A 15,215-nucleotide genomic window follows, 5' to 3' on the forward strand; every position below is an offset into this window, starting at 1 on the left:
TTCATGAAATAAATGTGATGGATTGAGCCCATTGACTTCTGAATAAGAGAGAAAAATAAGGTCCTAGTGTGCAGATGACCTGGTCTGGCTGTCTCCACCTGAACAGGTGATCAGGCCATACTGTATCCCAGGGGTATTCAACTGCACTCCATTTTCCCATTACAACTGACTAATCAGGGACTTGTTTAGACCTGGGAGACCAGGTGGATGCAATTAATGATGAAGCAAAACAGAAAAACAGCAGGTTCCAGATCTCGCCTGTCATTGTTAGTGATATTTACAGCCAAAGCAGGGTAGCGACAGCAAACGAAAATGATGATTTTGCAAAAGGAATACACATCCAAAGTTAATAAATGTTACTTTATATCAGATCACATTGCCAATTATAACTAACTTGGTATTAACCTCAGCCTTTTGGAGTACGCATGCACTGACTATTTCTGCAGTGAGGTTGAATGCCAGAGAAACATGGAATGCTACAAAGATAAACGTAGTATATTTTTAGGGGAAGGGTGTTATTTCATATAGCAGACAGCCCAGTAGGTTTCAGCTTCCCTTAAGCTCAGATAGGAAACATAAATGTGCTATTCTATCCAAGTATCATACTGAAAGTAATCGACAACAGGAACATCAATCATTTTGTTTGTTAAATCAGATTATAAATGGAAAGCATAATTACATTTCTGAACTGGGTATTTATTTATTTTATGTAAATTAAAGTACAGTATATGTATGTATAGCTGTGTGTGTATACTCTATGTATCATTTTTAAGTGTTTATTTGATACGAAAGTAAAACATTTTGCTCATAATGCAACCAGGTACACAACTGGATCGCATAGGAAGAACTGAAAAAAATATGTACTCTTTTTCAAAAGCTCTACTTAAAAATATAAGAATGGTGAGTGGGAGAGAGGGAGTGTGTGTAGGCCTATGTGTGGGTATAGGCCCACTGAAACATTAAAAAGAGGGCATAGGCCTACAGAAACATTAATAAGAGGGCATAAGCCTACAGAAACATTAATAAGAGGGCTTAGTCCAACAAAAACATTGATAAGAGGGCTTAGTCCTACCAAAACATTAATAAGAGAACGTAGGCCTACAGAAATCTAAATAAGAGGGCGTAGGCCTACTGAAACATTAATAAGAGGGCTTAGTCCAACAAAAACATTGATAAGAGGGCTTAGTCCTACCAAAACATTAATAAGAGAACGTAGGCCTACTGAAACATTAATAAGAGGTTGTAGACCTGTATAGTATGTGCATATAGATTGTACTGCTTTTTAAATAGACATTTCTTTCTTGGTATACCAAACCCACTGTTATTATTGTTATTGCCTGCCATTGGTCCATCCACAATAAGTAACCATGTCTTTCTATGTCAATGAAAATAATGAAATTAACAATAACAGTGAGAGATGAGAAGCACAGTGAAGCAGAGAGCAGCTCCTCAGTCCAGTTAAACTGCTAAGTAGAACCACGTTAATTTCTCACCGTTGTTCTCGTCCTTGATAGGGAAACAGAGGATGTTCCGTGTTCTGAAGCCAGTGCTGTCATCCACTCCCCGGTAGAACAGAGGATGAGAGTATGCATCCTTAATGTTCAGGATCTGCCCAGTCATAGCTACGTGACCCGCGATGCCCTGGTCCGCAGGGATACGGAACTCCTTCTACACATACACACACACGCACGCACGCATGCAAGACTTTTATCATCTTCGTCATTAGCATCCCCATCACCAAACAGAAATGTTCTGCACGTGGGTTTTACCTCATCGTCGCTGACCACGCCCCCGTCAAACACCTTGGCAACCAGTTCATGACTCACTTGATCCAGTAAGAACACAGAGCAACTACGCAGAGAGAGACAGGCAGAGACAGAAAGACAGGTAGAAAGCAAGGGAGAGAGAGAGAGAGAGACAGGCAGAGAAAGAAAGCCAGAGAGAGAGAGACAAACACAGAAAGCAATGGAGATAAAAAATGTTTGTATTTACTTATTTTAGCAGTAGTTAATCTGGAAAGCATGTGAGCTGTAGGGTTTACGTTGTTTTTACGGGTCATAGAGAACTCACATCTCTGCATCACTAAGGTTCCTTGCCTCCACTATTATCTCCTGCAACAACACCGATACATCATCTACAGGCAGAGAGAAAGTGAGAGGGAGAGGGGGGAGGGAGAGAAAGGGGGAGAGAGATTTACAGGACAAGACAAAAATAGGTGGATATTAATGTGGGTTGTAGAGATTAAATCTAAACCAGGAGAACAGAGAGTGGAGGTGAAGAAAAGAGGAGGTGAAGAGAAGAGGAGGTGAAGAGGAGAGGAGGAGACTGGATGAAAACTCACCCAGATGAGTGAAGAGGTTCTTGGCCACCTGCAACAGCGCCTGGCACTCCACTTTGAGTTTCTGTTCCTTCTGGAAGGCCAGCGTTGATGTGAGGACCGTGGAGGTGTAACAGAAGCAGTGCTGGATCTTGTGTTCATCCTCCTCCGTGTGACTACAACACATCGGGTTCCAAAGTGAATCATTTCAAGTCCCAAGTTGAGAAAACTTGACTGAACAGAAAAAACAGGCGCAGTAAAGACGTGCCAGATGGAATGGCACTTGAAGGTGCCGCACATTTACGTCAGTGTAGTTACAGAACTGCGCCTGCAGGGGGCAACACTGCACAGCAGATGGGTGACAGGTTTGCTGCCTACTGCTTGTCAATACAGTGAAGTCAATGGGAAATGATGCGTGTCAACGGATTGACATTTCTGTCAATAAATTCAAGTCAGCTGGTAAAGGTATGTGTCACAGGGCCGACGTTCACATCAATACATTACATTTAACATGACTTATCCTGCTTACCAGCAAAACTATGCCACAGGGGGGGAGCAAGAATCATCCTTGAGTGTTTGGCCAGGCCACATGATCATGGGAAAAAACCTGGCCCTATACCCCCATGTCTCAATCATCACCTTAGAGAAACTCAATCTCTGGGGTGTTTCTGGGAAATGTGGTTTTCTGACAGCAGACTGGCACAGGGCCCTGACTGGCTTGTTGACATGAAGAACCAACTGCCTTGCTGGAATGCAGGGTCCTCTCAGCCTCAGATATCCGTCTGGCAGAACATGTGGCATGCGAAATATGATAGAAGGATAGAACCGGGAAAGAGAAGAGAGTGGGTGGACCGAGAGAGATGGAGAGAGTGTGATTGAGGTGAAAAAGAAAGAGTGATAGACGTGTGTAAAAAAGAGCGAGAGGAAGTGGAGATTGGGGGGCTGTTGCCTGACAGCTGAGTTGAAAGAGATGGAAGGACAGATGGGAGGAAAAACGCCCTCTGAATGAGGTTGAATTGAGTGTAATTCCAGTCTTTCCGTATCTATTTTCCCCTAATAATCAGGGACCGATCCAGACGTGAGAAATCAGCCGAGTGAAACTTTCGGGCAATCAGGGATGTCAACAAATCACTGAACTATCACAAAAAACAGAGAGCATCAGCAGCTCAGGCCTCCAGGGTCGATACCTAACAAGCAGTAGCCTCCAACAGGAACATCGTTCAGGGAAACGGGAGAGGGAGGATGGGAGGTGGAGAAGGAAAAGAGCAGAAATGGAGGATAAACTCAACGAAACCTGCTGCCACAGGATTGGGGAGCCATTGGATCGTTTTCGTTTGAGCTGATGGTCGGTTAGGGGTGGAATACAATTATATGATTTATATCAAACTGTTTTTACACTCAAAATTGACCGCAGGTTAATGAAAACATAAAACCCTTTCCGTTTCCACCTGGTCATTCTGCTGACTTGGATTCTGTTTATAGACTTTGGACACAGACCACATACATTTAACCATTATTACAATCCTGTACTCTAATCATCTGTGGCCAGTCTAGAAGAGGACTGGTCACCCCTCAGAGTCTGGTTCCTCTTTAGATTCCTCTTTATGTTCCTACATATAAGGGAGTTTTTCCTAAACACTGTGCATCAACCCAGGTGTTGCTTCCTTTTTAGGGTTTCAGGCTGGGTGTCTGTAAAAGGCTGATGTAAAATCAAACACATTTGATTTTAGAAACATTATATTTGAAAGTAACAGTTATTTCACATGAACAAATAATGTATTTCATGTTGTTCATATTATTCATAGTATTCACTGTGTGTGTGTGTGTCTAAAGCTTTTAACACTTTTGTAGGGAGAAGCTCCTATACTCAAACAGAGAAAGAGAGAAAAAAAGAGAGTCTAGGAAAAAAGAGGGGAATGAGAAGGAGAAGAGGGGATGGAGAAGGTGAAGAGGGGATGGAGAAGGAGAAGAGGGGAAGGAGAAGGAGAAGAGGGGAAGGAGAAGGAGAAGAGGGGAAGGAGATGAGGGGAAGGAGAAGGAGAAGAGGGGAAGGAGAAGGAGAAGAGGGGAAGGAGAAGGAGAAGAGGGGAAGGAGAAGGAGAAGAGGAGAAGGAGAGAGCTATGTGACGGACAGAGAGAACGGAAGCAAAACATTTTCGGATTCTAGAGTTTACTGCAGCCCTTAGCAATCCTTCACGTTCCCCCTCTCCATCACACAACCTGTGTGTATGTGTGGGCCTTGTGTGTGTTGGTGAGCCCCTTCAGAGGGGCTCTGTGTTGGCTAAGTTTGCCAGTTGGCATGCTGGCTTGGCGCACGCACGTGCTCATCGACAGGGTGTTTCCAAGACAGGTCTGAAGCTTGTCTTGTTGAGGTTCAATAGAGAACACAGATTCACTCACACACACTGAGGAATTAGCCATCATCTGGCATGCACACACTCACACACACACAAACACACACACACACACACACACACACAGGAGGTTGATGGCAGTGCTCTCTCTGGCCCTGTTCCACTGGCCTGTTATCTATGGAACACAGAGGTCTATTAGAAAGCAGTCTCCTGTGTCTGCATCAGTCTGTGTCATTGTGGTTCAGTGTGTCTGTGTGTTGTGGTTCCGTGTGTTGTGTGTCTGTGTGTGTGTCTGTGTGTTGTGTGTCTGTGTGTGTGTCTGTCTGTGTGTCTGTGTGTTGTGTGACTGCGTGTATGTATGTGTGTCTGTGTTGTGTGTCTGTGTGTCCTTTGCGAGTGCGTGTGTCTCTCACCGCTGTCCTCCCTGCTTGTTGAATGCACAGGCCAGAGCCACCACCTGACCCGTTGCCCTGCTGACCACAGGGACACACAGCATAGAGGACACCTCCCGACCCAACATACTGGACAATTGTCTGCGCTCCTCCTGACAGAGTTACGGAGAGAGAGAGGGAGACAGAGAGAGGGAGACAGAGAGAGGGAGACAGAGAGAGGGAGACAGTGAGAGAAAAAGTAATAGAAAAAAAAAGATTCAGGGAGAAAAGGACAGAAAAATAAAAAGAGAAGGGGAAAATGAGAGAGAGAGAGATACACCAATAAACAGCATGAGAGAGAAAAACAGAGAGAGGAGGGGAGAGAGAAATGTAATAAAGTATTATACTCTTGTGAAAATATATATATACACAATAACACAACTAGGGAAATTAGAAGCTGTTGGAACAGCTTTCACACTGATCCACATGGAGAGAAGTTCTGGAAGGACAACAGGAAGGACCGGGCTCTAGGATGTGACCATGGGAAGACCACTCACCACACTCACGTCCTGCAAGGTGATGGATTTCTTCTTCTCCACCACCTGGCCGAAACGCCCAAACATCAGCTGAAAGGAGAGACAGACACGTCCGCTCATCCCATTACCTGTGTATTTCCCTTAACTCAAAGTGTCATGTCCATGACATGTAGAGCCACAGTAAAAGGCGTGACTTCGGGTCAGGGGTTAGGACTCACAGGGAAGCTGATCTCTTCCTCCAGGACTTTGTCTCCAACCACCTTGGAAAGAAAGAAGTTAGGTTTCTACAGATGGTGAACGGTGCCTCTCCTTAGACCGTGACTGTTAGCGACCAGCCGGCGGTCCCAGGGACATGAACAAGACTACGTCCACCACATCAAGACACCTCTTAAGGGTGTACTGAACAGGGGCACTAGACCTCTGTTCCTCTTCCAGGCCTCTAGACAGACACAGGTACAGTGCAACTGTAGATCTGTAAATGTCCATTTCAACTGTAGGAAATTGACATGTACCTCCTCCCTACTGTAGGTCTGCCATCCCATTATCTTGTACTAACTTTCATTGTATATAGAGCACACACATATATATATATATAATGTCAAATTCCATTCTATTGGAAAAACCCTGGGCTTGGAAACACAAGTGGCCGGATTTGGGTCAAATCCATTTAAAGGAAATTCTGAAAATAACTCCAATTCCCAAATCAAAAAGCATTAAATTAAAGTGAATAGATCTGGGAAAGAAGTGACTCTGACCCTGGATCTGACAGGATATGTGAAGGGGCTGTACCTGACAGAAGAGCTGATGGTTGTCCTGGGATACCAGTAACAGACAGCAACACTGAGACTGGGTCTGTTGTTGCAACTGAGGACATAGAACCACCAATATATTATTCATCCAGGATGAGGTCTTCAACATATCTTTGATCATACAGATTACATACATAGTGTATCATCTATCCATTCTATGTTTGTAATCATCCATCTATTCCTCAATCCATCGAAACCTCTATCATCCATCCATTCCTCCATCCATCCATCCTTCATACATCCCTCTATCATCCTTCCATCATCCTCCTCTACCTATCCATCCATCCATCCCTCTATCATCCCTCCATCATCCATCCATCCCTCCATCATCCTCCTCTACCTATCCATCCATCCCTCTATCATCCCTCCATCATCCACCCATCCCTCCATCATCCTCCTCTACCTATCCATCCATCTATCCCTCTATCCACTAGTCCCTCTATCCATGGGTGACACACATTTTTTATTTATTTTTGTTCCTGTGTAGTTAGGGTTATTTCCTAATTGCTTTTGCCTCAAAAGTATTGAAAATGGCTATTATTCCCCACAAACTGTAGTTTTTGTGACCAGGCCAGTGAAATTTTGAAATGTACCTACTTTCCAGAGCATTCCAGACATATTCACAGCTGAGTAAACTTAGAGTAATTTCTAGAACTTTCTAGTAATATAAATAGTAGTATAAATACAGGATTCAACAGTAACAAGACCTTACTGGATGCTTTGATGTATGATGAGTATGGCTGGGAGGTCATAGGAGAATTCAGAATGGAATTCATTCCTGCTGGTTCTCCAAGGTGGTTTTACCAAGTTTCCCTATGGGACAGCAGGAACACCAAGGCACACTACCACAGGCGGGACTGGCCACAGCCACTTGAACAACTTTGAGGGGGAGCAACTGGTGGAAGGTGCTGATGCCACCACTGCACATCAGATTGGGCCTTAAGAAACAATTTGTCAGAGCTCTAGAATAGGAGTCAGCTGCCCTCAAGTACCTTCAAGACTTCTTCCCTAAGCTGCATGAGACCAAGGTCAAAGACAGTGTCGTCAGAGCACCGATAAAGAAGATGCTGGAGTGCAATGAATTCCCCAAGAAGCTTACTAGTAAGGAGAAAGTGGCTTGGAACAGCTTTGTCGCAGTGGTTCAGGGCTTCCTGGGCATTCACAAGCCCAAAAACTATGTGAACCTGGTTGTGAATGTCCCTAAAAGTCCATAGCCTTGATGCTCATCTTGATAAATTCAAGAAGAACATGGGAGCGTACTCAGAGGAGCAAGTCAAGCGCCTTCATCAGGATATACTGGACTTTGAACGCTGCTACCAAGGACAGTATAACAAGAAAATGATGGGAGAACATTTGGGGGCTGATTTGTGAAAGTGATTTACAGTATAATTGTTAATCTCGAAAAACAACTCACTTCTAAATCTTTTGTAATCATTTTTGTACTACTTTAGTAAACATACATGTTAATTTGGATTCATATGGTTTTTTTTCTGACAAAAATACACTAATTTGCCTGTTTTCTCATTGGAAATACAGTTGTGCTCAAAAGTTTTCCTACCCTTGGAGAATGGGTAATATATGGACCATTTGTAAAGAAATCATGAGTGAGCAGGCAAAACACGTGTTTTATTTCTTATGGGATTCACATTGAACTGTAGGTCATAACAGAATGGCACAGTCATAAAACAAAACATGGCAACAAAGAAAAAAATGAACTGACCCTTGTTCAAAAGTCTGCATACCCTTAGTTCTTAATACTGTGTGCTGCCTCCTTTAGCATCAATGACAGCATGCAGTCTTTTATAATAGTTGTCTATGAGGCCCTGAATTCTTGCAGGTGGTATAGCTGCCCATTTGTCTAGGCCAAATGCCTCCAGGTCAGGCAAAGTCTTTGGTCGTCTTGCATGAACCGCACGTTTGAGATCTCCCCAGAGTGGCTCCATGATATTAAGGTCAGGAGACTGTGATGGCCACTCCAGAACCTTCACCTTTTTCTGCTGTAACCACTGGAGGGTCAACTTGGCCTTGTGTTTAGGGTCATTGTGGTGCCGGAAAGTCCAAGAGCGTCACATGCAGCTTTCGTGCGGAAGAATGCCAGTATTGTCTGATAACATGCTGCATTCAGCTTGCCATCAATTTCCACAAGATTCCCCGTGCCTTTAGAACTCACACACCCATAACATCAGTGAGCCTCCACCACGCTTCACAGTGGGGATGTTGTTCTGTTCACTATAGGCCTTGTTGACAACCACACCATCTTTCCAGAGCAGCCTGTATTTCTCCTGAGGTTACCAGTGTTTGTTTTTTTGTATCACGAACAATTCTTCTGGCAGTTTTGGCTGAAATCTTTCTTGGTCTACCTGACCTTGGCTTGGTATCAAGAGATCCCTGAATTTTCCACTTATTAATAAGTGATTGAATAGTACTGACTGGCATTTGCAAGGCTTTGGATATCTTTATATCCTTTTCCATCTTTATAAAGTTACATTACCTTGTTACGCAGGTCTTTTGACAGTTATTTTCTGCTCCCCATGGCTCAGTATCTAACCTGCTCAGTGCATCCACGTGAGAGCTAACAAACTCATTGATTATTTATACACAGAAACTAATTGCAATTTATAAATTTGAGTGATTTCTGTTATTATGATTTAAAAAGGACCCAAACAACTATGTGAAATAAATGGCTTCAAAATCAATGCCAAAACTTATGAGCACAAATGTAGGTACATTACAAAATATCACTGTCCTGGTCACAAAAGCAAAGTTTGTGGGGAATAAAAGCCATTTTCTATAATTTTTAGGAAATAAGCAATTAGGAAATAACACTTACTGGCCAACAAAAATTGTGATATTAATGCTCTTCTATAGTGGATGGACTGATATGTAGGAACAATGACATTGGTGTTATGTCTTTGTTGTATCACAATTTTGTTGCTGGAACTTTCCTGAAATACTGTAAAGTTACAGCAACCAATGTATTTGATAGTTCTACACATACATGCACACATACACATGTCTTTATCCTCACCAAAGCTTTAGCTCTAACTCTGGGAGTGGGAGGTACAAAAAAGGCTCTCACTCTCTCTCACACACACACTCCAAAAAACATCATACAAACACGCACAAAGTATACAGCACAAACCACTGTGTCAGGGTGTGAGAGTGGTTTGGTTGACCTTGTATTGTGTTTCTTTCAGATGCGTATGGTGTGTGCTATTAAAAAAACGAATGTGCGCAAGTGGGGGGTTGTGTGTTTAGCCTTGAGTCTGTTGTGTAAAGAAAAACTAAAGCTTTTCAAAAGACTCTCCAGTCTCTCCTCTCAAGACTTGTCTGTGACTTTCCGCATCTTCTTCCCTCTCCTCTTTCAATCTTTCTGTTTCTTTGATTCCATCTGAATCTTATCTTATTCTATCGCTCCGTCTCCATCTCTATTTTTCAATTCGATTACTTTCAAAGGGGCTTTATTGACAAAGATGTTTGCGTTGCCGAAAGTGCAGAAAAATCTGAAAAAAGTGAAATCTAAGTAAACACCACAAACACAAAAGTTTGAAAAAGGATACAGACATTTTTATTATCGTCTATGTAGAATGTTGAGTATTTTTCTACTGTCTATTTGGTAGTGTTGTATATCTCTACAATGTATTTGGTAGTGTTGTATATCTCTACAATGTATTTGGTAGTGTTGACTCTCCATACGATGTAATTGGTACAATGTTGAGTTTTTCTCAACCCTTTATTTGGAAATAATGGATGAATTCATAAAGGACGTATATGTACAGGAAGACTGCGGCATGGAGAGTGAAAGATGAAGGGAATGTGTGGGTCAGGATAGGTATGAAATCTCCAGTACTTACATAATTGATGACTTTGAGCTGAAGGGTAGTTGCATCAAGGTCATACAGCTCACCTGAGAGAAACATTGGGAAAGGTGTAATAAACAAAGAACGAGAGAGTGTTAGGTAATGGACTAAGGAGTTAGAAACAGAAAGAGGGAGGGGTTAGAGATGGAGGAAGGGGTTAGAGACAGAGGGAGGGGTTAGAGACAGAGGGAGGGGTTAGAGACAGAGGGAGGGGTTAGAGACAGAGGAAGGGGTTAGAGACAGAGGGAGGGGTTAGAGACAGAGGGAGGGGTTAGAGACAGAGGGAGGGGTTAGAGACAGAGGAAGGGTTGTGCATGTCATAGGTAGCTTTGGCAACCACCAAACTGGTTTATTATGCAATTCGTTTTAAGGCTGCATTTTATTCTGTTTTCCCACTCCTATTGTTATTCACAGATTTATCCCTATTTTCAGTGATGCATCCAATCTAAATTCATAGCCTTCTTAGGCATCTAGTTTTTTTGCAAAACCATTCTCTGACCCTAGAGAGAAGTATGTGTGTGCGTGTGTGTGCACGAGTATTCCAGGTGTGTACCACACAGCTGTAGAATCTTGCGGTCCAGTTCACAGTGGTCTGTAGGGTCGGACCGGAGTGGTGCATTGTGGGGGGGGCTCTGTGATACACTGACGAGAGACTTCTGATTGGCTGACTGCAAGGTCCGTACCCTCCTACATGCTACTGCCGCCTACATACTCACACACACAGACACACACAGACACACACACACACATACCCAGACACACACAAACAAATAAGCAAAAAAAAAGGAGGCTTTAAATCCATCCAAGTTTTACAGGGGCAAGCATAAAACAGATCAATACAAGTCAATGGAAAACTCTCTCAGAAGCTTTGCAATACACCAACAGACTTACGGCCTTTTGTTAAGCAACCCACTCAGCCTGAAGGGCCAAGTACACAGATAGATGTGGATGGTTCCAAACAGAAGCCCTAGCTTCATTAGAGAATTATGTTCCTGAAGGAACTTTACTGCACAAAAGGAAGTGCAAGATTCTTAGTCTATGCAAGCTTAAAAAAGTATTCTACATTTAGTAATTTCCACTTACAAAAGTCAGATCCGACTTGCATTAACAAAAACATTTTTTTCCCCCCAAATAATCTACATTTCTTGTCATCGCAGGGTTATTTTTCTGCGGTAAGAAATGGTCTCAAATGAAGATAGGCATGTGCATTTCTTACATGTTTCTCCAGTGTGTTGAGGTGCTGCTCATCTTGAGCACTAAGCGGTTTGCAGCCCACCTGCAATGTTCAAAGAGGCCGCATGTCAGACGTCACACACAACACACCAAACGGTCATCCAATGTAACCATGTTTCTTTTTTAGAGACTTAGACATCTTAAATAACAAACACCCACATATAGGGGCACACACACACAAACAAACACACAGTGTAAATATACAATACTTAGGAAAAGTTTACACATCATGTACAGTAAATTCTTTGTTGCCTTTAAATGTGGTCTAAAACGGTATTAAATTAAAGCTCTAGACACCCTAATTCACATTTTTAAAGCTAAACAATTCGTAACATTTCAAATCAATACTATAAATAAAATAAAGATATTTAGGTATATATTGAGTACAGTATGTCTCCTTATTCCAGAGATGATATCACTCAAAGCAAGATAATGGTTTACCGAAGACTGAGGTCGGTTTTCTCTTTTTTTTTTTACCTTTTACCAGGCTCTCCTAATTTCATTATTGTTTTATATCAATAAACTTCCCAGTCACTGTCAGCATAACATGATGCTGCCATCACAATTCTTGAAAATAAATAGGGTTTCATGTTGTTTTTGTGATTGATTGTTATTGTGATTGTACCTATGCAAATCTTAATAATTTTTTTAGGTCAAAGCAGGAATGTTTTGGCCACGTTGTTGCACAGAGAACAGATGACTTGGAGTGACTATTTTAACAGATGCAGATGATTTTCTCCTTTTATTTTGTTTACTGGCCAGGAATGCGGAGTGAGTCCAATGTTATTGATCCCTCTGTATTTTGAAGTAGTTTGGGGACAGAATCATGTTACAGGTTTTACTGGTCACTGGTAACTGGTAGCGACACAACATTATTATTTTTTAATCCACAGGAAAAAAGCAAAGGATATGTAAAAAGGCAGAAGAAACCTGGAACACCAGCCTAACCTGGGATTTATAGTTAAAATTTGATGTGGGACAGTTGCACAAAAGTATAATCCAGACACGCAAGAATGACTTTCAAAGAGGTGTTGAGATATCCTGAATTGTCCAGGCTCCTTCCTGACCTGAATCTGCTTTAAAAATCAGAGACAAGGTTTTGAATATTCCGGTCTATCACTGAATCCCCAACCAGATGTTCTGAGCTTGAGTCATTTTGCCAAAAACAATAGACTGCAAAAGATTTCTCACAGGTTCTGTAGGATGGGAGATGGGTCTTTAACGGAACAATGATGACAGACAGAAACCTTTGAGCTCTTCCATGGTTCTTTAAAGTTTACAAAAAAATGATTTGCTATTTTAGTGATCACTAGAGCAACAGCGAGTGTCACCCGTGTTTAGAATGTAAATGCTGATGTCCGGGGATGGTGTCTTGTGAAATACTCACTCATGGCCTTATGTCACTTGAGAGCACTTGACTTAATCAGTCAGTGTCGTTTGATTATCTCCTCAGGGTATCACAGCATTTTCAGAGGTGGCCCATTTGATACAACACCAAGCGAGACTGTTTGTGCGCGTGACCTTGCCAATGTGTGACTTGGGACTGGATGTGATGGCTGGGAATGCCTGCAGGACCCTAAACCTGACCTTTCAACCCAAGGGGACAACATATTGACTAATAAAGTCAACAGAGAGACAGTGGAGGGTAGATGAGAAAGAAGAGTGAAATAAAATGAGAAAGAGGGAAAAAAGATAGGGGGAAATAGGGGGATTAGTTGTGAATATCATACAAATGAACGAGCGGGACAGAGAGACACAAGGATGGAGGATTATGAATATGGAAGAAATTAATCAGCGGTTGTGATGCATTTATAGTCTTCTCCAGACAGGCTCTGTCACAAAATGTTGGTCTCGAGCTACTCACCAGTATAACTGATATGACCACACCCTGGTCCAGCAGAGGAATAACCACAGCTAGAGAGAGACAGAGAGACAAAAAGATAGATGGAAAAGGATATAGATGGAGAAAAGGAGAGACAGACTCAGTGAGCATGGCCTTGCTATCAAGAGAGGTCGCCACAGGCAATCCTGGCTCTCAAGAGAAGACAGACAGATGTGCTCACTACATACATAATTATGCGGAAACTGAGCTGCACTTCCTAATCTCCTGCCAAATCTCCTGACTACATTTGAGACACATATTTCCCTCAGTCACGTTGTGAACCTAATATGCATCTCTATATTTATTTTCCCTGGTCACTCTTACTCGATTATTAGATTTTTCATCACTGTAGACAGCTTAAAACATTCAAAATGCTGTTACTTTTCACTTTTGTTATTCATCATAGATTTATTATTTTGCACATGGTAAGCAAATGTTTACCATGCCATTAAAGCCTTTCAACTGAAACTGAAAAAAAGATAAACCGAGAAAGAGGGACATGGTTAAAGAGAAAGATAGAGAGATGGAGATTCAGAAAAACAGTGTGAAAGAAATAGAAAGAAAATAAAAATGTATATAGAGATTGAGAGAAAGGGCTACATAGAGAGACAGAGAGATGAGAAGAAAAGAAAAAGAAACATCAGAAAGCAACAGCTAGCTCCGGCGTTACATTTTCACCTCTTTATTCACTCCTCCTCCATGGGTTTTCTGGTTGCTTTTCCTTTCAACCCCCCACCCCACACACACACTTCTCTCTCTCTCTTTCCTCTCTCTCTCTCTCTCTCTCTCTCTCCCTGTCCCTCCCTCCCCCTCTCTCACCCACCCACGTTGTTCAACACTCTATAATCATTCTCTCTTGTTCTCGTTTTCTTTCTCTCCCACCTCCACACCCCATTCCTCCTCCTCCTCTCCCAATCTTCTTACAGCCTGACAGTGTGAAATCTTAGACACAAATGCAGGTGCGCACACACACACACACACACACACACACACACACACACACAGGCGAACCTCGTCTGTGTGACGGGAGGGGAGCTCCGATGCTGCTTCTGTGTTTCTCGTGCAGCTCTGAAGGAGGCAGTCCGGCGCACACACACCTCTTCAACTGACCCAACATGTCCCTGAGAAACACAGAGGGGGTTAGAATAACACAGAGAGAGAGATGGCAAGCCCGGGCCCTGCAGGAAATGGAACACAAAGACAGCTTAAAAAAGATTCATTATTCATTGTTTAATGAAATGAATCAAACAAACGCAATTCCCCAGGCCAGGTGTGTGGACAGGTGTGATATTGACTGGTTTCCCGTGGGCGTGTGTGTGTGCGAGAGCTCGCATGGTTTCCTAATGTAATAGGGACGACACCTTTCTCATGCTAATCCACGAGAATAGACATCTGTTTCCAAAATAAACTAACACTACATGCATATGTGTAGACGCACGCACGCAGCATACACACACATACACGCACACACACACACAGAGAGCCAATGGGTAGGGCAGAGGAAAGGAAGGATCGATAATCTCTCTACAATTAGATTGAATGCCTCCATACTCCCCTTAGACAAACACACCATTCTGATATAGTAGAACTAATGGTTCTCACTGAGCCTAGAAAGCTACAGGTTGTGCAGGCTTAGTTCCAGCTAATCAACTTTAATCAGGTGTTAGAATTGAGCGGGAACAAAAGTCGGCAAAATCGGCAGCTCTCAACAATCACACACAAGCACGTATACACACACAGATACACACACAGATATACACAGCCAACAGATTTTGCTAGTGGGTGCTTGCAGATGTGTACTTCATGCAAATATTAGAGTTTGAGTGTATGTGCGCGTGTGTGTCTGTGTGTGT

At 42.5% G+C, this 15,215-nt stretch overlaps 1 protein-coding gene across 9 annotated transcripts in view; it reads right to left on the bottom strand.

Moving 5' to 3' along the window:
* The window catches only part of LOC105022399 (cGMP-dependent 3',5'-cyclic phosphodiesterase), a 190,995-nt gene that overhangs the window by 14,772 nt on the left and 161,008 nt on the right, over window positions 1-15,215 (bottom strand). For all 9 annotated transcript variants that reach the window (XM_020048771.3, XM_020048785.3, XM_020048775.3 and 6 more), the window contains 13 exons: window positions 14,374-14,483; window positions 13,345-13,394; window positions 11,464-11,523; window positions 10,801-10,951; window positions 10,242-10,294; window positions 6,368-6,442; window positions 5,797-5,838; window positions 5,600-5,668; window positions 5,085-5,215; window positions 2,342-2,493; window positions 2,071-2,134; window positions 1,770-1,851; window positions 1,494-1,668 (listed from right to left, as the gene is read on the bottom strand). In XM_020048771.3, the coding sequence (XP_019904330.3) occupies window positions 1,494-1,668; window positions 1,770-1,851; window positions 2,071-2,134; window positions 2,342-2,493; window positions 5,085-5,215; window positions 5,600-5,668; window positions 5,797-5,838; window positions 6,368-6,442; window positions 10,242-10,294; window positions 10,801-10,951; window positions 11,464-11,523; window positions 13,345-13,394; window positions 14,374-14,483 (1,214 nt within the window). The remainder of the gene's footprint in view (window positions 1-1,493; window positions 1,669-1,769; window positions 1,852-2,070; window positions 2,135-2,341; window positions 2,494-5,084; window positions 5,216-5,599; window positions 5,669-5,796; window positions 5,839-6,367; window positions 6,443-10,241; window positions 10,295-10,800; window positions 10,952-11,463; window positions 11,524-13,344; window positions 13,395-14,373; window positions 14,484-15,215) is intronic.

This window comes from Esox lucius, chromosome 1 (assembly GCF_011004845.1).
Source record: "Esox lucius isolate fEsoLuc1 chromosome 1, fEsoLuc1.pri, whole genome shotgun sequence".
NCBI lineage: Eukaryota > Metazoa > Chordata > Actinopteri > Esociformes > Esocidae > Esox > Esox lucius.